Source organism: Pimephales promelas, chromosome 23 (genome assembly GCF_988280905.1).
Source record: "Pimephales promelas chromosome 23, fPimPro1.hap1.1, whole genome shotgun sequence".
In the NCBI taxonomy this organism is placed as follows: Eukaryota; Metazoa; Chordata; class Actinopteri; order Cypriniformes; family Leuciscidae; genus Pimephales; species Pimephales promelas.
The window spans coordinates 25232166-25257500 of NC_142791.1; the positions used below are offsets into that span (position 1 = coordinate 25232166).

The 25335-nt window shown below is 35.2% G+C and overlaps 1 protein-coding gene and 1 long non-coding RNA gene across 3 annotated transcripts in view; one reads left to right on the plus strand and one right to left on the minus strand.

Annotated features, from left to right (window-relative positions):
* Window positions 1–20318, plus strand: part of cntnap3 (contactin associated protein family member 3) — a 172046-nt gene extending 151728 nt beyond the window's left edge. For both annotated transcript variants that reach the window (XM_089126433.1, XM_089126432.1), the window contains exons 18-24: window positions 872–1111; window positions 2365–2589; window positions 4991–5124; window positions 7682–7769; window positions 13350–13568; window positions 15817–15888; window positions 19575–20318. In XM_089126433.1, coding sequence (XP_088982559.1) covers window positions 872–1111; window positions 2365–2589; window positions 4991–5124; window positions 7682–7769; window positions 13350–13568; window positions 15817–15888; window positions 19575–19771 — 1175 coding nt within the window. In that variant the 3' untranslated portion in view covers window positions 19772–20318. The remainder of the gene's footprint in view (window positions 1–871; window positions 1112–2364; window positions 2590–4990; window positions 5125–7681; window positions 7770–13349; window positions 13569–15816; window positions 15889–19574) is intronic.
* The window catches only part of LOC148969471 (uncharacterized), a 364565-nt gene that overhangs the window by 133808 nt on the left and 205422 nt on the right, over window positions 1–25335 (minus strand). The window lies entirely within an intron of this gene.

Here is a 25335-nt window from a genome sequence, read left to right on the forward strand (position 1 = left end):
TGGTTCGACCCGTCGAGACTGTTTTCCAAAGATGGCTCCTGCCCGTATATGCGAAGTGGACTGTCTTTATAAAGTATCTTCTTATTTAACGGTCTGTACACTTACAAAGTACTCAATGCTTCGTTTTGCATGTAGGGACCCTCATTATGTTACTGTGTTAGTTTGGGGCTATTTTGAGCCTTGTTAGTGGTATTAACTAGCGATTTTTATTTTTCATTACTCTGTGCCCCATATACTAGCATTATACACTAAACAGTTTTTAGAGATAAAACTCTTTACATTCGATTATCATGAAAACAGTTGTCCTTTAAAACTTCCAATTGCTCTCCGTGTACTCTGATTTCCGTCTAGGTTGAACGTTAAGGTATTTAAGGGACCTGATACACATTTGCCTTTGTCTCGTATTTCATCATTGGGATGTCAAAACTTTTAACAGCATTTCCAACTTTGCCTTGAACATTTCACAGATGATTATATGGCACAGCTGGCACAGCGAGGTGTTCGCTGAAAGGAATTAGCACTAAAACGCTAAGCACTAATGTATGCAGAGCGCATTATTTCTGTATTTATAGCTTGTCATCTGCAGGAACAGAATGCAAAATTCTTCCAAAAGCAATTACCATATCAAGGACAAAACCACAGTGAAAGACTGACAGCAGAAAATGACAGAACACATCAGTGGGGGGGGAAAGGGTCAGCGGTCATTTGTTGTGAACGGGCGGCTCGAGTTCGAGCGAGAAGGTTCCGCTGTCTGCACGATAAAAGCCATCTTTACTCGCTGTTATCATCTCGTCTTTTAAATGGCTTTGTGACAGCTGTATGTTTTCAAGGACTGGGGAACGACTGTGCTTGTGTCCGCTTGTGTTTTCAGGAGGAACCGCTTCCAGGCAGAAAGGGTTTCTAGGCTGCATTCGGTCCCTGAAGCTCAACGGGAAGACGCTGGATTTGGAGGAGAGGGCCGAGATCACGCCCGGAGTGACGGCGGGGTGTCCCGGACACTGCAGCAGCTACGGGGACCTGTGCCAGAATCACGGCACCTGTGTGGAGAATTACAACGGCTTCACCTGCGACTGCAGTCTCTCACCCTTCACTGGAACCTTCTGTCATAAAGGTGCACAAAACAAATGTGTTAACCCTAATAGAAGGGCTGGGCTATATATTAATATTTGTCGAATCGTCAATGGCGATAATGAACTCAAAGGTCATTGCACAAAATATGGTTAAATTATAAAAATTATATTGGTTATTAAAATAAAAACGGAAATTTTGCTTACACATATTTTCTGCTTTATATTTCTATTGCAGTGTTTTTTTTAGTGTTACTTATATGATATTATAATATTTCATAATATTTTTTAAAGGTCATTGCACAAAACTTTTACTTAAAAAAACCCCGGAAATTTTGCTTACAAACATTTTCGGCCTTATTTGTTTATTATATTTCTATGTCCGTGTTATTTTAGTGTTACTTATATGCTATTAAAATATTTCATAATACTGTAAATTTTATTTAAAAAAATGTTTATATTTTTAGTTTAATTTTTGTAATTATCATTTATTTTTTTAACATTCTTTTTATTTCAGATTTAGTCATTTTAATACTTCAGCTTAAACTTATTTCAATTAGTTTCAAAGGCACCATTTCTAATTTTCATTTTATTTTATGTTGTTTTTCATCTAATATTTATATATATTGTTTTATTTCTGCATTACCAAAAATGATTTTAGTTTTAGTTAGCAATAATAACAATTCACCATTTCATTTGATAACATCTATAGTAAAATACACATATAAATGTTCAGTTTAACTTGAAGGAATTATGACAAAATATATTACTATTGTATAGTAAAATAATATTTTACAACATATTATTATTATTTTGAGGAATATTATACAATTAAGATATTTGTCATCCATTTTTAATAACTTACAAGTTGTGTTGTGCTGCACTTTATTTGACAAAAAATTAAAACACTTTGTTGTATAAAAAAAATATAAAATGTTACGCAAAAAAAAAAATTGGTTGAAAATGAAACGCTATATTTTCATTTGATTACATTTTAAAACATTGATTAAATTCGCTTCATTAGGCACCATTTGTGTTGAAATCTTGTATTAATTTATAAAACACACAATCCAGACATTTTTTTTAATGGAAAACACAGAATTCTATTTAAAATATACAGTACATTATTATTCAATGGAATGTACAAACAAGTTATGTTTACATACTTGAGGTCTAACAAACATGTAAAATGAAATTAATATTTGATGAATAAAATTTTGGGCCGTAAATATAGCACAGTGCTGATAGTTCTGCGTATGTCTAATCCTAATCCAAGTGCGTTTCATCTCACTTCCAGATGTTTCTGCCTTCTTCAAACCCGGAACATCAGTCACGTACACGTTTAAAGAGCCGTACGAGCTGAACAGGAACATCAGCGCGCTGTCGTCCTCCATCTACTCGGATTTAACACTGAGAGGAGAGAACATTTCGCTGAGCTTCAGGACGAGCCAAGCGCCAGCGCTGCTGCTTTACGTCAACTCGTACTACAGAGAATACCTCGCCGTCCTGCTCAACAGAAACGGTCTGAAACTCTCTAATCTTCCTCTCTGGTTTGGTTCCATGCACCCTAAGCACATTCATTTGGATTAGCATGAGTCTGGGAATCTCTGAAGACACCGGGATGGCAGGCGCAGTAAATTACTTTGTATATTGTCAGAAATCCGGCATAAAAGAAATGGCATGAGGCGTGCCGGCGGGGGATATATTCCCTCCTGAGACCTCGATGCTTTCATGACTGCATGTAAACATGCGTCTGTGATCTTGCGTGCCGGAGATGTGTTTAAGCGCATATACTGCAGGCTCTCCGTTTCCAATTCTCCGAGGGAATTTTCTCGAAAGCTCTCGTCATATCAAAACTTCCCCAACTTTCATCCAAAAATAGCACCCGGGTATCAGAGACACTCCTAAATCTGCTAAAATATTTTGCACAGGCGATAAATATACAACACAACCATTAAAGTCCGATTAAAAGATTTTTTTGAGCCAATTCTTATAATGAATCATATGCAACAACAAAAAATGCATTTTTTGAATCAGTCTTGCACTTTCCTAACCAAGCATGATGCAAAAAACAAGTAAAACAGACTGCGAGCCACTAAATAATGCAAAGACAATACATTTACTACATATCTTTCTATCGCATCTTCTTTCCAAAACATGAGCGTGACCATTGTAGCCCAATTAAAAGATTTATGAAGTCTTATGGTGCGTTCACACCTGACGCGAATAGCGCGTCAGACGCGAGCGTTTTCAATGTTAAGTCATTGAAACATTGAAAACGCTCTATGTATATAATAATTGTATTATATGTATAAAATAATATAATAATTATTTTAAAAACATAAAATGTAAAAAAACTAATAGAAACATGTGACAAAAAATAAAATGCAAACTTAAGTCAAAGCTAAGTCGAAATATTAATAAACATTTTTTAATAAATAGTATATAAATAATACTAAAACTAGTTAGTGTTGCAAATTAACCATTAAATTTGGAATGGATGTTTATATGACAGTGTGTAAATAAATGCTATTCTAATTAACCAAACGTCAAAGTGAGTTGCCCAAAATAGTCCCCATGCTTGATGCCGATTATTGTGGCGTCCCGCACCGCAGAAGCAGAAACTCTGGATCGGGCTCATCTCGGCTCACTGGGTTTCCAGACAGCGTGTGCCAATAACACCTGCTAGTCCAATCATGCAGAAGGTCTATAACAGCCTCCAGAAACCTCACGCCGACAGCTTCCTGTTCCTGTTGCAAGCAGTTTTCTGAGGGTCTGTTCACATTAATTAACAGATTCACCGAAAAAATAAGCAAAAGCCAACTGAGCCATTAGCATAGAAATGACCATCCAGAGCAACATGCTGGAAACCATTCAGAACGTAATACTGTTTGTCACATGCAAAACCTGCAGAAATCTAGTTTTAGCTTAACCCTTGTGCTGCATTAGATTTTTAACACCGTTGAGTGCATTAAGGACCAAAAATGGCCACATATTAAACATTGCCTAAAATATTATTTTTATTATTATTTTCCACTTTTACCAAGTTAAATCTTTTAATCAGCATCAGTCCTCATCATAACTGCCAAAAATGTATTCAATTTCAGGATTTTAACCCTTTAATTACCAGTTTTGTTTGCGAAACCATCGATTTGTATAAGAGGAAAAAACACAAAAATTCAATTATTTTCAATAAACTAAATGCAAAGAGAAAACTTTAGATTTGGATTATCAAAATCCCACTTAGCGCGTTAGAGACCAAAAATGGCCACCTATTAAACATTGCCTATTGCCTAAAATAAGGTGCATTTCCACCCATAGGGAATAAATATGTAGTGACGTCATCTGGTGGAATACACTATATAATGCAAATATAATGCTTTTGCTTCAAAATGAAAGGATGTTTGTGCAAAAATCATGTTTCATGTATTACTGACAGCCTCAGATTTAAACAACGCTTTAATGGGTTTCAATGGGCCATTTTTGGTCTTTATGGTGCTGAGTGTTACTATTTGATCTACACAGTGTGTGTTATACATATTTTGCAAAATGGGATCACATTTTTTACATGTATCCAAAAAGTCACAATTTTGCCAAATTTCATACCATTTGCATTAAAACAGCCAAAATGGTCAAAGAAATTAAACTGCAAAAGACCAAAAATGTCCCTAATGCAGCATAAGGGTTAATAAAGACAGCTTGAAAACGTCTTGTTTGTATACAGATGGTTAAATCCCCCCAAAACTGATCAAAGTTGTTTTTTTAAATTTATTTCAGCAGCATCAGTTTTGTTTCACAGAGGATAAAATATTAATCCTCTTAAGATGAAGCGTTATAGTTGCAGAGGGGTGCTCCCTTCTGTTGCTTTTGATGTTTCTGTTTGTCTCAGATATTTAGCAAATGAAATGTTCTCTGTTGTAAAGGACATTTGGACATCAAGTACAAACTGCAGCACAACAGAGAGGCGGAGGCTTTCCGAGCCAGCGCCAGGAATCTGGCCAACGGGCAACTCCACAGAGTGAGCGTCCAGAGACTCGCAGACACGCTCAGTGTTCAGGTACTCTGGCCCGTTCGGGAAACTCCATCTCTCTGCATTTCTCATCAAACTGGGATGGGGTTAAATGCACCAAAGGGACATGCTGGCTATTTTCAATACACAGATTTACAGAATCTGTAGTGGGAAAATCATCCCCAAAACTTAAAACTTTTCATAATTTTTTTCAAGCACTGGTCAAATTTTAGTTTTTTGGTTATTTAGCTTCCATATCAGTTGGGGTGGGATAAAATACATCTATTTGCATCTCTAGATTTCAATTACAACATACACTCACCTAAAGGATTATTAGGAACACCATGCTAATACTGTGTTTGACCCCGTTTCACCTTCATAAATGTCTTAATTCTACGTGGCATTGATTCAACAAGGTGCTGAAAGCATTCTTTAGAAATGTTGGCCCATATTGATAGGAAAGCATCTTGCAGTTGATGGAGATTTGTGGGATGCACATCCAGGGCACGAAGCTCCCGTTCCACCACATCCCAAAGATGCTCTATTGGGTTGAGATCTGGTGACTGTGGCGGCCATTTTAGTACAGTCAACTCATTGTCATGTTCAAGAAACCAATTTGAAATGATTGGAGCTTTATGACATGGCGCATTATCCTGCTGGAACAACACATTCTCATCCCAAAAAGTCATATAACTGACGTTTTGGGACGTCTTTTGACCATACGTCAATATTCGCCTTTTTAGGGCCCCCTTAAACGTCGCTAGATGGCGAACCCGGGCCGTCATACAACTGACGCTTTACCTTTAACGTCAGTTAGGTGACGGGTTAGGTTTAGGTCTGGGGTAGAGTTAGGATCCCATAACCTCATCTACCGACGTTTAAGGGGGCCCTAAAAAGGCGAATATTGACGTATGGTCAAAAGACGTCCCAAAACGTCAGTTATATGACTTTTTGGGGTGAGACTGCGCTGGCTGGAAGTTGCCATCCGAGGATGGGGACATGGTGGCCATAAAGGGATGGACATGGTCAGATACAATGCTCAGGTAGGCCGTGGCATTTAAACGATGCCCAAATGGCACTAAGGGGCCTAAAGTGTGCCAAGAAAACATCCCCCACACCATTACACCACCACCACCAGCTGCACAGTGGAAACAAGGCATGATGGATCCATGTTCTCATTCTGTTCACGCCAAATTCTTGCAAATTGTGGCCTCTTTTTCCTATTTGTAGTGGAGATGAGTGGTACCCGGTGGGGTACCCGGAGGCATTTTCGTCCACAGGACTGCCGCATACTGGATGTTTTTCCCTTTTCACACCATTCTTTGTAAACCCTAGAAATGGTTGTGTGTGAAAATCCCAGTAACTGAGCAGATTGTGAAATACTCGGACCAACAACCATGCCACGCTCAAAATTGCTTAAATCTCCTTTCTTTCCCATTCTGACATTCAGTTTGGAGTTCAGGAGATTGTCTTGACCAGGACCACACCCCTAAATGCATTGAAGCAACTGCCATGTGATTGGTTGATTAGAGAATTGCATTAATAAGAAATTGAACAGGTGTTCCTAATAATACTTTAGGTGAGTGTATATCTTCAAAGGTCATTTTCTCAAAATGAGCCAGAAATTATTAGCTGTTCCATGTGAGCAGGGACAAGGAAGAGAGAGAGAGAATCCAGTTGCAAGCACTAGTTTATTTGAGAAACAGATAATCCAGTCCAAGAGCAAGAGAATAATCCACACAGAAGACAGGGGAGCAACAACAGGAACACACATAGTGAACCAATCACAGGAAGTGAACAAAGAATACACTTCAACATAAAAGTCCACCAAAGCACAAGACACAGTACAGGGATTGTGACAGTAGCACTTAGCACATACTCCACATTTTACACTTTACAATCTGTTTTTTGAAGGTTTTTAATGAGGTTTGTTCATATATCATTCGCCTGATTTATAAAACATTTTATTCCTAAAAACATTTCTCGCTGTTGACAGTATTTTATGATTTATGGTGTGTTTCCAAAATCAATGTTCAGATTTATGTTCTGAGAATGTATGCAAATAGTGCATATTTATTTGGATTATGGATCATTTAAACAAAACTTTTCAGAAAAAAATATTTTAATGTACTTCAATTAATCGTGTGGGAAGTGTATGAAAAGAAATGTCTGTAAATAAGTTAATATTATCCCAGAATATCTATTTCTGAAAGGCTACCATATCCATCTAGATATTAAACAGTAATGCATATATTGATTAATTGAGTCTGAAATGGAGGACTTGATGACATGGAGGATTAGACACCGCAGCCCTGATGCGTGACACGTGCTGCTCAATACCAGTCAATGCAGGTCGTGGTGGGAGCGCGGATCTGTCCGTGACCTCAGCACTTAGTCTGAACCGTCGCAATAATCACACTTTAAATCACACATCCTCCTCTTTTGAATCAGCCAGCAGTTTTGTGTTTTATGGTTGCTTTGAAGAGCCGTTTAAATTGAAACGCTTCCAGATGAATATGACCTTGCTATTAATAAACATGATGCGGAAAATGGTTTTACTCCATGCACAAACAATTTTAACTGTGGCTTGTTGCATTTTTTACAGGTCGATCAGCATGCAAAAGAAGATTTCAATCTAACATCAGACATTGAATTCAACGCCATCAAATCTATTGTCATCGGAAAAGTGCTCGGTGAGTAAAATCACTGTCAACGGTCACCTGGAATATTAGGGGATTTGGAAAAATATGATTTTTAGGACTGGAAAAGTGTATGATTTTGACACTGTACGGTTTTGGCCTTTCTAATTTTTTCGGCAATGTTGCAAATCCTAAAAGATTCCTCTGATCCTGTAAGTGGCTATTATATTATATTATATTCCTGTTAGAGGTATTCTAGCCATCATATATGATGAAATGTCTGGAGGAAGCAGAGGCATCAGGAGTGTGTTTGTTCGGTCAGGCGAACTCTTCAGCCTGTGTGTGTGAATAGAGTATGCTTTGTCCTATTTACTTCAGATAAGACTAATATTGACTTGACTTGTTATTATTGTCGTGTGTGGAGGACGAGAAATAGGTCAGGCTGATTTTTTTATCTCTATAAATAGGACCTGAAGCACACAACTTTCTAGTCATAAAACCCAAATAGATGAATAAAACATTTAGTTAATAAATAATACAGCAGTTTAAAAATATGAAGCTTGCAGCCTGACTCTCATAAAGATAATTTACATTAAAATAAAAAAACTATTAGGTACGGTACATTTTTTTTTAAAAATCTGTAAAAAAAATACATAGCATTTCGAAATTAAAATTTTCGAGATTAAAGTCGAAAAATTCCGAGATTAAAGTTGAAAAATTCAGAGATTAAAGTAAAAAAAAATCATAGAATAAAGTCGAAACATTCCGAGATTAAAGTAAAATTTTCGAGATTAAAGTCGAAAAACTCCGAGATTAAAGTTGAAAAATTCATACAGTAGATTAAAGTAAAAAAATTCAGAGAATAAAGTCGAAACATTCCGAGATAAAAGTCGAAAAATTCAGAGATTAAAGTAAAAAAATTCTGAGAATAAAGTCAAAACATTCCAAGATTAAAGTCAAAACATTCCAAGAATAAAGTCGAAAATTTTCGAGATTAAAGTCGAAAAAATTCAGAGATTAAAGTAAAAAAATTCTGAGAATAAAGTCAAAAGATTCCGAGATTAAAGTTGAAACATTCCGAGATTAAAGTAGAAAATTTTCGATATTAAAGTCGAAAAATTCTGAGATTAAAGTTGAAAAATTCAGAGATTAAAGTAGAAAAATTCAGAGATTAAAGTAAAAAAATTCTGAGAATAAAGTCAAAAGATTCCGAGGTTAAAGTTGAAACATTCCGAGATTAAAGTCGAAAATTTTCGAGATTAAAGTCGGAAAATTCAGAGTTTAAAGTAAAAAAATTCCAAGAATAAAGCTGAAACATTCCGAGATTAAAGTCAAAAATTTTCAAGATTAAAGTCGAAACATTCCGAGATTAAAGTAAAAAATTTTCAAGATTAAAGTCGAAACATTCCGAGATTAAAGTTGAAAATTTTCGAGGTTAAAGTCGAAACATTTTGAGAGATGAGAGTACAAGAATACCGTCTTCCGTAGAAGCTGCGTGTGTCCTTGCCATTGTCTCACATTGCTGCACACACAGGCATTCATAATGGCGCATAGCGAGTTTCACACTGTGTGTGTGCTTGTGTGTGTGTTTGTTTGTTTGTTTTACCAAAGGAAATTCAACAGGTGCCAATCTCCCAGCATTCAGCTACCATTAGAACATTATAAAATATACTAGGCTATCAGTGAATCTCTCCTCAACCATTAGTGGTTATTAAATCTGAGGAAATCACAGAATCCGGCCAAATGATTGGATACAGAATGATGCACTTAAAATGTATGTATTTACGGTGAAGAGACAGAACGGTTACTGTTGTGTTCTCGACCCAGATAGTGTTGCCTACACTCTTAGAAAAAAAGGGTTCTATATATGTAGCATAGGGTTCTTTACTCAACCCCAAAGGACATTTAATGCTAAAAAAGGTTCTATAATGACAAGAAAGAACACTTTTGGCACAAAGGTTCTTTATTCGTTCATATATTACATTAGCTATTCTGCAGCATTTTGTAGTATAATTAAATTATTGTTTATTAAACTGTTTTAACTTAATATCACATTTTAATCATGCTGATTTTGGAGGATAAAAACTGAAATGGCACTCTTCGTCTGATATTGATTAATTACATTTTTTAACCCATATATCTTGAATTTTGTGATCATTTACATGCATTGCATTTTAGGGGTTCCAAATACGTAGCGCTTTAGAACCTTTTAAGGTTCTATATAGAACCTTTTCTTCTGAGAGTGTAGACGTGCTCGAAAACACCTCAAAAACATGTCCACTACCACCTGTGTAGAATTTAGTTGAAAGCCCAGATAAAAGTAAGCTTCTATTTTGTGTTGATCCATGGCAGTTCGACTTCCCAAGTGCATTTATTTACACACACACACACACACACACACACACACACACACGCACTCTGAGCTATCGCGCACTGTTATGAATGCACACTTCTATTATCTTTATGTTTTGACTTTATTCTCGAAACGTTTCGACTTTAATCTCGAAATATTTCGACTTTAATCTCGAAACATTTCGACTTTAATCTAAAAATTTTTCAACTTTAATCTTGAAACATTTCGACTTTAATCTCAAAATATTTTGACTTTAATCTTGAAACATTTTTACTTTAATCTCAAAACATTTCGACTTTAATCTCGAAATATTTCGACTTTAATCTTAAAAAACATTTCGACTTTAATCTTAAAACATTTCGACTTTAATCTCGAAACATTTCGACTTTAATCTCAAAACATTTTGACTTTAATCTTGAAACATTTCGACTTTAATCTTGAAATATTTCGACTTTAATCTTGAAACATTTCGACTTTAATCTTAAAACATTTCGACTTTAATCTCGAAATATTTCGACTTTAATCTCAAAACATTTCGACTTTAATCTCAAAATATTTCGACTTTAATCTTGAAACATTTCGACATTAATCTAAAATGTTTTCGACTTTAATCTCGAAACATTTCGACTTTAATCTTGAAACATTTCCACTTTAATCTCGAAATATTTCGACTTTAATCTTGAAACATTTCCACTTTAATCTCGAAATATTACGACATTAATCTAAAAAATTTTCAACTTTAATACCAAACATTTCGACTTTAATCTCAAAATATTTTGACTTTAATCTTAAAACATTTCGACTTTAATCTCGAAATATTTCTACTTTAATCTTGAAATGCTAGATTTTTTTTTTGGCAGATTTTTTTTTTTTACGTTGCGGTTCAGGGCTTCTGTAATTAGGAACTTAAGGACTTTTTTTTTGCATTGTGAAATTATTCTCATGACACTTTAGTAGCATAAATTATCTTTAATGTTTTTATTTAAATACTGCATTGTAGTATTTGTTAACCCTGCCTTTATTTTTGCTGATTTTATTAAAACATTTTTGTTCATCATTTTTGTGCATCATTATGGTAAAAAAAATTGTAATGGTCCTAAAAAATAGACAAATGTACTTACTAATTTTTATGGTGACCTTTGGAAATGATCTTTTTGTAAGGTTTACCAGCAGGGTTTACAGATATGAAGAAAAATTGTATGGTTGCTTATCAGTGATGAAGGATGGTTTATAATGTTTTATACTGTTTCTAGTTACCTAGAGATGCTCATGAGCTAAATTACATTAGTTCAATCTCGTAATGTCATACGGGTCGAGGTTGGCGGCGCTTTATGGAGGGAAACCCTCTCATGTGGCAGCCTTTCATATGAACATGTGACATGAAACGCATTTGCTGTAACCCTTCAGATAGTGTGTCGCTGGCAGTGGGCTGTGTGTCATTTCCAGCAAACACTATCGATCACGCCCAGAAATCGACTTGTTATGAGAACTAAATCAAATGTGAAACCTGCATGAGCTCCTGAAGATTAATATTACACCAGTACAGGCCCGTTCAAAGCTGAAATGATGCCGAACAGATGTTCAAATCGTGCTGGAGAATATGATCATCAAGTTTGGTTCGTATCAAAATAGACACACACAAAATACTAAGACATTCTCAAATTAATGTTCATTTTCCAATTTTTTGAAATAATTTTTTATGCAAGTTTATTGGACCTTTATATATTTTTTGTTGATCATATTTGATGCATCAGGCTTTTATGACTCGTATAGTATGACATAGTGAAAATATGGAGATGAAAACACCTCAATTTTATTCAAAGTCCCAAACTGAGCAAAAATATGCAATTTGGTGCAGATTCTGATATTTATATTGTAAATATCATTTGTGACTTTATATCTCACAATAACAGGTCTTACATGGTTTAAATGCTTAATTATGATCAAAGTTTCAAAACATAATGCAATTTATGCTCAAAATCCTGATGGATCATATGTGATCCTGACCTTATATCATCATTTATTTTTCTATGGATAATCAAGTTAACATAAGTTGCTTCAGTCCAGTAAGTGTTCATCTTGAAATATTATCAACAATAGGAAAGTTATTGCTGTTCATTTTTAAAAATCAGTAAAAACAATTCACAGGGAAAAAACACACAAACCTGAATGTGGATGTTTGTGCAATTATACTAAAAGGCCTTTACTTGCTAAAAAAAAAAAAAAAAAAAAAAGTATAAACCACCAATCAGGCATGTATAGATTGTGTGCAACTGGTTTTTCAGGAAAGTTTTGAACATGTTGACAATTTCGAGGCCTTTTAATGTGTATTAAACATGCTTTAGCTTATACTAGGGTTAGCTTTTCTCTCAAATTGCAATGCTGACAATATCATAATGAAAAATGTTGTATTGAATTAGAAAAGAAACTAAACAGAAAACCTTAAATCTTGATGTTGAATAAAGAAAAATGTTCAAATCATGTTTTTTATTGCCCGTGGACCATTGAGTCGCCTCTGGCTCAATATGTGACTTTCATCAGGCTTGATGTGTTCAATGGTTGAATGGAAACATGCGGTTTTCGCTCGAGATGTCCTGCACAAAAGCTAAATCAGATGGTTTTGTGTTCAGTTGTCGCTCTCCGTGTTGCTAGTGTGCGCTTGAACTGAGACTTGTACTGTATCTGGTTGCCGAGGGTGTGAGAAAGCATGCTGGGACGAATATTGTTGCTCAGTGGTTGCTCTTTCCAAGCTTAATGGAGTTCACAAGTTATGTATTGATTACGTTTGTTTCAGATGTATCTCCTGGGTTTCCTTAGAAGAAACAAAATAGATATAAAACAATAGTTGACTTATTGTCTATAAAATGAATGTGGCGGAGCTCAGATCATTTGGTCCTGGGAGATTTTAAGGAGAAATGATTGAGTTCATAATGAGAGACTCGTCTGAGACACGTGTGGGATCATGGGAACATATGAGGAGCAGAAAACTTTACCAAAAGTTTCCATTAGACCTCCATTAACCCAGAAAAGTCTTTTTCTCAAAAGAAACACCTAAAAAGCAGTTACTGGGTAAATGAAAGTAAGAATTGATACATTTTTTAGATCTGTGTCTTTATATTGTAGACTTTGGTGTCTTGGGTATTTCTTACTACTTAAACTCTTGATGAGACATGTGAGAGATCATTGTTTTTTTTTTTGTGTGTTTTTTTTTTTGGAGAAGAAGCAGAAAAGCTTCCATTAGCTTTGAGAAGATATTAATGCTGAGATGTGTGCCTTTGCAGAATCTGGTGAAGTGGATCCAGAGATCGGCCGTCTGAACGCTCTGGGCTTCACTGGCTGTCTGTCTGTGGTCCAGTTTAACTCCATCTCTCCGTTGAAAGCGGCCCTGCTGTATCCAGACACGAGTCCTGTCATAGTCACCGGACCCCTGACCGAATCCAGCTGTGGCTCGTCTTTACCGACAAACCCCTACGCAGCTGAGACCACTCATTCTCTCACAGGTAAAGCCAGCAGAACTGTCACCGAAAACAGCCCCGTTTGCCCTAGTTATACGACATAACAGTCCGCAAGTAAAAATCCCATTCAGTTTCTCCAGAGGAGAATTGATTTTTAACAACAACTTAAAGGAGTAGTTCACTTTTAAAAAAACTTTTGCTGATAGTTTACTCACCCCATGTCATCCAAGATGTCCATGTCTTTTTTTCTTCAGTCGAAAAGAAATTAAGGTTTTTGATGAAAACATTCCAGCATTTTTCTCCATATAATGGACTTCAATGGGAACCAAACGGTTCAAGGTCCAAAAGACACTTTCAGTGCAAACTGCAAACTGTTCAAAGGGCTTTAAATGATTTCAGACCATGAATAAGGGTTTTATCTAGCGAAACAATCGCTCATTTAAAAAAAAAAAAACTGGTTAAGTTTTATAAGCTCAAATGCTCGCCTTCCTCTGTTCTGATGCGCGTTTGTGACTCTCCTATTCAAACTCGTTCATCAAAATGAATGAGTCTTTTCCCGTGTCAACTCGTTCATATCGTTCGTGGAATGAACCAAATGACACGAAAAAAGATTCGTTAATTTTCATAAGCGTGTTCAAACAGGAGAGTCATGAACGCGCATCACAGAACAGAGCAAGGTGAGCATTTGAGCTTATAATTTTTTTTTTTTTTTTTAAATGAGCGATCGTTTCGCTTGATAAGACCCTTATTCATCGTCTGGAATCGTTTAAAGCCCTTTGAACAGTTTACAGTTTGCACTGAAACGGTCTTTTGGACCTTGAACCGTTTGGTTCCCATTGAAGTCCATTATATGGAGAAAAATCCTGGAATGTTTTCATCAAAAACCTTAATTTCTTTTCGACTGAAGAAAGAAAGACATGGACATCTTGGATGACATGGGGGTGAGTAAATTATCAGCAAAAGTTTTTTTTAAAGTGAACTAATCCTTTAAAGACCTACTGTGAGCTGCAAGGTTGCTAAGCAATGGTAGATGCTTTAGTTGTTCAACAACATAATTCCTGGTGGAAAAACTACATTACCCATAATTCAGCAGAGAATCCCATGAAACACTGCGAATAAAAAATAATCGCTCACAGACTACTTAAATATTTGTGTATGTGTGTGTATATATATATATATATATATATATATATATATTTAATGTATGGGCATTTTGCAATACATGTAAAATTAATAGTTTCTATATACATAATGACCATCTTTAAATATATAGTTTTATATTCCTCCATAGAAGTTCCCTTGTTAAAGCCATTAAATGCACAGTTTTTTATCTTTTTCTATGTTGTGATTTGGTTTATGGCTTATAATGCTTTAATGAAGATTTTTTCTAAATCTCCATGAGAAAAATAAGTGGGAAAAATACTTCGGCAACCACCGCCACTGAAGAAGTGGACAGGTTCTAATGACTCAATTGGTTCATTGGTCAAAAAAATTAATCGCTTGATATTTGGTCTTTTATAGATCAACATCGACCAATTCTTGTGTCAGTCCTAAGAGCCTTTGCCAATGGATTAATACATAATGTTTTAGTGAACTGAGGATATCAACCCAACGTTTAAACTGTCAAGGCGAGGCCTGAAACTCTACAAAATTACATGAATGCAGGAACTTCAGTGCAAACCCAATTTAGCTTGTCATTGAATTTTTAGACTCCTAAATGATTGTGGATTATAGAATTTAGTTTTAAAAATTTGAGCAATTGGATTTTAGATTATTCATTTTGTATATTTTCGTCCATTTGAAATGTTTGGTCTAGTGTTTTTCATGAAAATTGTCTTTAAGAACCTGTACTAATAGTGGAAGGTCAATAAAAAAAGGCAATAAAACTCTACATTTAGCATTAGCATAAACTAGCAACAGTTTGAATCTTGATTATGTTATTGAATAAAACACTTTGAGGTACAAGAGCGCACTTTCTCTCTCTCTCTCTCTCTCTGGCATCTATATCTTCCTCCGACTTTCTTTTCCAAACTTTCTGCCCAGATTCCTCCTGAAAGTGGGATTTCAGCAAACTTTGGTCGCTGGGTCACTGAATCCATCCGCAGTGCTAATTCAATTAGAGCAATAATGATCGTAAAGGCTGATCACTGTATTAATCTGCGTGAGAAAGACCTTCATTTGCATAATCATTTTTGCTTTGGTGCTGCATGGCGTATTCAATGAGCCGCGACCCGCGAGCGATAAGCTCTTCAATCCTGCTGATGATCTGTCTGTCTCTCTTCCTCTGCTGTAGATCATTTGGGTACAGTAGGTGCGGGCGAGCCCATAGTCAATGCTATCAACAGCGACTCGGCTTTGATCGGAGGTAAATGGATGTTATGCTTCAGAGAAATACTCCGTTCCTCATCTTTTCTCATTTCATTCATTATTATTTGCTTGCTTTTTGCTCGTATCCACTTTGTCTTGCTCCTGGAACAAATCCCCCAAACCCTCTTTGGTTTTACTTTGTTTGGATGGTCCTTTTAACACATTATGTTGACTATACTGTAAGTAAGTAACATTAATTAATTGTTGGTATGTTTTAGCTTACCTCAAGGGCATCCAAGATGTAGGTGTCTTTGTTTCCACAGTAGTTTCAATGTTGATATTTTTATATATTATATATAATGGAGGTCTATGGTCACCACCTTAAAGAACATGCACAGAGAAGTCCAAATTAAACATGATTTAATGACTCGTAAATGTAAGTACACACTGATGGCCTAAAACACGAAACGAGCGGTTTCTGTGAGAAAACGAACAGTATTTATATCGTTTTCACCTCTTGTAACCACAGCCACGTCCAAGTGATCTGAGGGCATGGACACTTTGTGGCTGTGGTATATAAATACTGTTCGTTTTCTCACACAAACCGCTCGTTTCATGTCTTAGGCCATCAATGTGTACTTACATTTACGAGTCATTAAATCATGTTTAATTTGGACTTCTCTGTGCATGCTCTTTGAGGTGGTGACCATAGACCTGCATTATATGACTGATATGACGGTTTGACCTAAAAATATCAAAATTGAAAATACTGTGGAAACAAAGACACCTACATCTTGGATGCCCTTGAGGTAAGATAAAACATACCAAAAATGTATTTCAAAGTGAACCATCCCTTTAAGCAGACAGTCTACTAACACTCTAATGAGAGATTATATAGTCAACAGTGACCATCAAAATAAAGTGTTACCCCATCATTTAGTACTCGTTCCAATCCACTTTGACTCTATGAACTTTGTGGAAGATGAAGGGAAATGTTTACCTGCTCTTTTCTATTCGGTTGAGCTCCAAAAAGGAAGGTTCAGTCAGCAGCGGGCAAGAGGAACGTCCCGCCTATAGGGAAATTGCACAGAAAGGAGCAGCATCAACATTGTGCTAAACAGCTCCTTTTGTGCTGAACGGGAAGAAAGTCAGTCATACATTTCAGTTTCGCAGTAAATGATGGCAGAATTTCCATTTTGTGAGCGAAAACTTGCCCTGAATGACAAAGACGTCGGATTGTTTGTCATGCAAAGAGAACTGGGAAGCTCAGCCTCCGTGTGCATTTAAAAGACTCTATAAAGCTAATCAGAAAAGCTCTCCGGGGCCCTCAGTAATGACTGATTTAACAGCTGCATTCACATCGACTTCTCCGAAGTTATCGGTAAATAGAATGAAATTAACAAAGGCCCCCAAAACTAATTAAACATTTAAAGAAATTATTTGCTGATTAAGGGGCTTCTGCTACAATCCAGAATACACTTTGTCCTTTTCACAGCCAGCGTAATGTGGCATTAAATTGAGTTGAGATTTATTTTGGTGCCTCAATTAGACATTTCTTTTACCCTTTATAATTAAATGTGCCATGCTTAACCGGACACAAAGGAGAGAAACATTTTCGAGGCGTTTCACTCTGACAGCGAGTAGAATTGAGGACGAAGAAGCATTCACAACACGTCTGATGGTTAGCGCCAGTCCAAGGCTACTTTTGCCAACTTTCTCTCCGTTATTGATGGCCTGTATTTAACAGGTCCAGAAACAGCGCTGAATTGGCGTGTAAAATACGATTGGTTGTGACATGATAGAGGCGCGAGTCTGGATGCAGTCCTCTGACTGTCCGCCAGCTGCAGTTTAAACAGTCTGTGGCACTCAGATCCACCCGCCACTAAATGACCAATTTACGTGATTACTTTTCAATGCTTTATGGCCTTTATTCAATTTAACCTCATTAAGTAAAAGATTCTAATTTTTTTAATTTTTTTTTATTTGCAGTAGTTATCCATTGATCCATATCCAAGTTGATTTATCATAAAACAAATATATGGAATTTTTTCAGTTTTCATTATAAATTCTATTTTTGTATATTCATTACATGTACATGAATGTGTGATATTTGTATCTTTGCATATGTATATTAATATGAATGAATATTATTTTTAAAACACATTCATATTAATTAATTCATATTTTGATATTATTTATGTACATTTCCTTAAATTTGTATTGCAGTAATTACATCCATTATTTATAAATGATGTGTAGCCTATTAATTTAATGTATATATACGTTTAATGTATATACAATAATTTAACACATTTATATTAATTTATGATATCATCATATTGTATATTAATTCATTTGTATTTGTATATTATATATATATATATATATATTCACAATGTTTTTTTTTCTTGTGCTTTCATCCAATATTGATTTATTTTGTTTGCAGTAAATATCCAAAGTTGAATCATCACCATAAAACAAAGATATGGAATTCCTTTAGTTGGGGTTACACATATATTTGTATATTTATTACATTTATATTAATTTATTGTATATTTTTCCGCTATATGTATAATAATATCAATCAATATTAATATTAAATATGTATAATTTAAACATATTTTACTTATACAGTATTAATACATTCTTAGATCATTTATATAATGTTCTCTAAATCTTTTTTTGTTGTTGTTGCTGTTATTACATTCAATTTTGATCTATCACCATAAACCATATATATGGAATTCTTTCAGTTTTCATAATGAATTATTAATTTTTATTAATTTAATGAATGCATATTAGTTCAATGTATATGCATTCATTTAACTAATTTATATTATTTAATTGTAAATTACTATACAATATATTCGTATTGTGTATTATTTGTATTTGTATTTATTATTTATATTTATTAAATTAAATGTAAATAAATCTATTGCATATTTTAGTACTATTAAAATCATATACATTTATCTCGATTAATTTCTATTTTTATTTACAATATTTTATTTATATTAGTTTCCCTTTTTTTTTTCAAAAGTTAGTCTCAGTGTTATGGAAGCTTGTTTCCACCACTGAATAATATTTTTTTTTTTTTAAATAATTATGACTTTTTATCTCTCTATTGCGAGATATAAAGTCTCAATTGTGAGAAATAAAGTCGCAAATGTGAGAAAAAAAGACAGAATTGAGACTTTTTATCTCACAATTCGGACTTTTTTTCTCACAATTGTGAGTTTATATCTTGAAATTCTGACACCTCTTCTCAGAAATGTGAGATATAAACTCGTAATTGCGAGAGAAAAAAAGTCAGAATTGTGAGATATGAACTCGTAATTGCGAGTTATCAGGCCAATTCTAAGGAAAAAAAAAACCCTTTTTATTCTGACTTTACAACACGCAATTTCAACTTTATATTTCGCATTTCTGCCTTTACAACACGCAATTTTGACTTTATATCAATCAATTCTGACTTTATATCTCGAAATTCTGACTTTTTATCTCACAATTGTGGGAAATAAAATCAGAATTGCTAGATGTAAACTTGCAATTTTGTGAAAAAAAGTCAGAATTGCGAGATAAAAAGCCGCCATTACATTTTTTTATTTTTCATTCTGTGGCGGAAACAAGTTTCCACACAGTGTGACCATCACACATTTGGCACGTGTCATCATCCAGAGATGTAGAAATGTAGTGGAGTCCAGATCTCTTCACTGCTGTGCGTGTCTCTGTGCTGTTTTTCAGGTGTCATTGCCGTCGTGATATTTGTGAGTCTCGCCGCGCTGGCTGTGATGGCGCGATTCCTGTACCGGCGGAAAGAAACGTTTCAGACCCAAGAGCCCAAAGCGGGAAAAACAGACGACAGTCCCGAAACACCCTTTAACACGGATCCGAACTCGCAGGGCGTTATCAGTGACAACCAAAAAGAATATTTCATATGACGCTCTTTCACCTCGTGTCGGACTAATCCAGTTAAACCAATGGACTGAAATGCCTTGTCGAGTCTAGAGACATTAACATTCACGGTGCATTATGGGAAACCGTCCGTGAGACTGTCATCCGACGGGGCGGCTGAAAAGAAGCGACGTGTCCCTCGGTTTATGCCCTTTTTGTACATAAAACATTTATTGTCCAGAGGTTTGGCACAATAGTACGGTTTCTAAGGTGTGTATGATGACATTCTTTGGTTGTAAATATTCTTTTGAAATGAAACTTTGTAACGTCACTTTCTCCTTCTGCCTTTGAACGATTCAGTGCTCAGTATTACGTTTAACGGAGTTAAAGAAGCGATCATTGTATACCTAAATCCAAATAAATGTGAGTTGGCGAGTGTGATGTTGTTGTGAATAGATGCGTTCGTGCAAAGGACTTGAGATTTTGTGGAAATGCACAAGGCTGTACACTCCGTATTTATCACTCTTGCCGTTTTCCCGTGCTTTTTCTCGATTATTTGCCATTTGAAACAAAAAAATACATCCTATGACAGTTGTTTATTGTGGACAAGCTTTGTCTCTGGTTCTTGAGTCTTTTTTGTCTCTTAATTCATGCACGTATTTCTATACGTTTTTCTGAAAGAAAATAATGTAAAGGGGTCCTATTACGCTTTTTCACATGTTTATCTTTCTTTAGTATGTAATGTTGCTTGAGCATGTTAAAGGGGAGTTATTCAGTGTCAGTGTTTCTGAACTCCCTGAAACGCCTCCATTGTAGTCTCGAGTTTCTTCTAGGACCGAAGACGTCACAATATTCCTCATTTAATAATTCAGAATAAAGGGGCGGGGCCTGGCTGACTGAGTTAGTGAAGAGAAATAAATCAGACTTTATTTCTCGCATTTCTGACTTTATAACTCGCAATTCTGATTTTATATCTCACTATTCTGATTTTATATCTCGCAATTCAGACTTTATAACACGCAATTCTGACTTTATATCACGCAATTGCAACTTTATATCTCGCAATTCTGACTTTATATCTTGCAATTCTGACGTTATAACACGCAATTCTGACTTTATATCACGCAATTGCAACTTTAAATCTCGCAATTCTGACTTTATATCTCAATTCTGACTTTATATCACGCAATTCTGACTTTAAATCTCGCAATTCTGACTTTATATCACGAAATTCTGACTTTATATCTCACTATTCTGACTTTATATCACGCAATTGTGACTTTATATCTCGCATTTCTGACTTTATTTCTCGCATTTCTGACTTTATATCTCACAATTCTGATTTTATATCTCACTATTCTGACTTTATATCTCGCAATTCTGGCTTTATTATATCACGCAATTCTGGCTTTATATCACGCAATTCTGACTTTAAATCTCGCAATTCTGACTTTATATCACGCAATTCTGACTTTATATCACGCAATACTGACTTTATATCTCGCAATTCTGGCTTTATATCACGCAATACTGACTTTATATCTCGCAATTCTGGCTTTATATCACGCAATACTGACTTTATATCTCGCAATTCTGACTTTATATCACGCAATACTGACTTTATATCTCGCAATTCTGACTTTATATCACGCAATTCTGACTTTATATCACGCAATTCTGACTTTAAATCTCGCAATTCTGACTTTATATCACGCAATTCTGACTTTATATCTCAATTCTGACTTTATATCTCACAATTCTGACTTTATATCTCGCAATTCTGACTTTAAATCTCGCAATTCTGACTTTATATCACGCAATTCTGACTTTATATCTCGCAATTCTGACTTTAAATCTCGCATTTCTGACTTTATATAACGCAATTCTGACTTTAAATCTCGCAATTCTGACTTTATATCACGCAATTCTGACTTTAAATCTCGCAATTCTGACTTTATATCGCGCAATTCTGACTTTATATCACGCAATTCTGACTTTAAATCTCGCAATTCTGACTTTATATCACGCAATTCTGGCTTTATATCACGCAATTCTGACTTTAAATCTCGCAATTCTGACTTTATATCACGCAATTCTGACTTTATATCTCGCAATTCTGACTTTAAATCTCGCAATTCTGACTTTATATCACGCAATTCTGACTTTATATCTCGCAATTCTGACTTTAAATCTCGCATTTCTGACTTTATATAACGCAATTCTGACTTTAAATCTCGCAATTCTGACTTTATATCACGCAATTCTGACTTTAAATCTCGCAATTCTGACTTTATATCACGCAATTCTGACTTTATATCACGCAATACTGACTTTATATCACGCAATTGCGACTTTATATCTCGCATTTCTGACTTTATTTCTCGCATTTCTGACTTTATATCTCGCAATTCTGGCTTTATAACACGCAATTCTGACTTTAAATCTCGCAATTCTGACTTTATATCACGCAATTCTGACTTTATATCACGCAATACTGACTTTATATCTCGCAATTCTGGCTTTATATCACGCAATACTGACTTTATATCTCGCAATTCTGGCTTTATATCACGCAATACTGACTTTATATCTCGCAATTCTGACTTTATATCACGCAATAATGACTTTATATCTCGCAATTCTGACTTTATATCACGCAATTCTGACTTTAAATCTCGCAATTCTGACTTTATATCGCGCAATTCTGACTTTATATCACGCAATTCTGACTTTAAATCTCGCAATTCTGACTTTATATCACGCAATTCTGGCTTTATATCACGCAATTCTGACTTTAAATCTCGCAATTCTGACTTTATATCACGCAATTCTGACTTTATATCACGCAATACTGACTTTATATCACGCAATACTGACTTTATATCACGCAATTGCGACTTTATATCTCGCATTTCTGACTTTATTTCTCGCATTTCTGACTTTATATCTCGCAATTCTGGCTTTATAACTCGCAATTCTGACTTTATATCTCGCATTTCTGACTTTATATCACGCAATTCTGACTTTAAATCTCGCAATACTGACTTTATATCACGCAATTCTGACTTTATATCACGCAATACTGACTTTATATCACGCAATTGCGACTTTATATCTCGCATTTCTGACTTTATTTCTCGCATTTCTGACTTTATATCTCGCAATTCTGGCTTTATAACACGCAATTCTGACTTTATAACACGCAATTGCGACTTTATAACACGCAATTGCGACTTTATATCACGCAATTCTGACTTTATATCACGCAATACTGACTTTATATCTCGCAATTCTGGCTTTATATCACGCAATACTGACTTTATATCTCGCAATTCTGGCTTTATATCACGCAATACTGACTTTATATCTCGCAATTCTGACTTTATATCACGCAATAATGACTTTATATCTCGCAATTCTGACTTTATATCACGCAATTCTGACTTTATATCACGCAATTCTGACTTTAAATCTCGCAATTCTGACTTTATATCACGCAATTCTGACTTTAAATCTCGCAATTCTGACTTTATATCACGCAATTCTGACTTTATATCTCGCAATTCTGACTTTAAATCTCGCATTTCTGACTTTATATAACGCAATTCTGACTTTAAATCTCGCAATTCTGACTTTATATCACGCAATTCTGACTTTAAATCTCGCAATTCTGACTTTATATCGCGCAATTCTGACTTTATATCACGCAATTCTGACTTTAAATCTCGCAATTCTGACTTTATATCACGCAATTCTGGCTTTATATCACGCAATTCTGACTTTAAATCTCGCAATTCTGACTTTATATCACGCAATTCTGACTTTATATCACGCAATACTGACTTTATATCACGCAATTGCGACTTTATATCTCGCATTTCTGACTTTATTTCTCGCATTTCTGACTTTATATCTTGCAATTCTGGCTTTATAACACGCAATTCTGACTTTATAACACGCAATTCTGACTTTATATCACGCAATACTGACTTTATATCACGCAATTGCGACTTTATATCTCGCAATTCTGACTTTATATCACGCAATTCTGACTTTATATCACGCAATACTGACTTTATATCACGCAATACTGACTTTATATCACGCAATTGCGACTTTAAATCTCGCAATTCTGACTTTATATCACGCAATTCTGACTTTATATCACGCAATACTGACTTTATATCACGCAATTGCGACTTTAAATCTCGCAATTCTGACTTTATATCACGCAATTCTGACTTTATATCACGCAATACTGACTTTATATCACGCAATTGCGACTTTATATCTCGCATTTCTGACTTTATTTCTCGCATTTCTGACTTTATATCTCGCAATTCTGGCTTTATATCACGCAATTCTGACTTTAAATCTCGCAATTCTGACTTTATATCACGCAATTCTGACTTTATATCTCGCAATTCTGACTTTAAATCTCGCATTTCTGACTTTATATAACGCAATTCTGACTTTAAATCTCGCAATTCTGACTTTATATCACGCAATTCTGACTTTAAATCTCGCAATTCTGACTTTATATCGCGCAATTCTGACTTTATATCACGCAATTCTGACTTTAAATCTCGCAATTCTGACTTTATATCGCGCAATTCTGACTTTATATCACGCAATTCTGACTTTAAATCTCGCAATTCTGACTTTATATCACACAATTGCGATTTTATATCTCACTTTTCTGACTTTATATCACGCAATTGCGACTTTATATCTCGCATTTCTGACTTTATTTCTCGCATTTCTGACTTTATATCTCGCAATTCTGGCTTTATAACACGCAATTCTGACTTTATAACACGCAATTCTGACTTTATAACACGCAATTGCGACTTTATATCTTACAATTCTCACTTTATATCTCGCAATTCTGAGAAATAAAGTCAGAATTGCGAGATGTAAACCCACAATTGTGAGAAAAAAAGACCGAATTGTGAGATAAAAAGTCGCAATTACCTTTTTTTATTTTTCATTCTGTGGCGGAAACAAGCTTCCATATGAATCTGCAGCTCTCCGAAAATTACGAGTTTACAAGATCTACGAGGATGTGAATGCTTTTTGCAAGTTGGAATAGCCTAATTATGGTAATTAGTGTGAACATACCTGTAGTCTCTTGTAGAGAAAGGAAATAAACAGAGTGATACTGACAGACTGGGAAGAGACGAGCTGCAACAATGGTGAATATGGGAAAATAATGTGTTCTTTGGACATTTAAGCATCAAAAACTGTTCAAGTAGATCCCAAAAACAAATACAAGATACTGAAAAAAGGCCATAATAGGTCCCATTTGAGACAAGACGGTAAAGCAAACAGTGCATTTTGATTTCATGTTGACTAAGCTTCTCCAAGACCAAACTGAAGTCTGCTGGCATATTTGAAAGGTGTTTTGTGCTTTCTGTGATGTTTTTGGTCAATAGCATGTGACGCTAAATCATGTTGTCAAATACTTGAGCAGCACACGAGCCACAGGGTCATATGTGAACAAAGTTTCTCTGGCAGCCTCATGTGAAGCACAACACACTTCATGTTGACTTCCACTCGGCGCCGCTGGATTTTTTATTTTTTGAAATGCTAATACCTTTGATGGGATTTG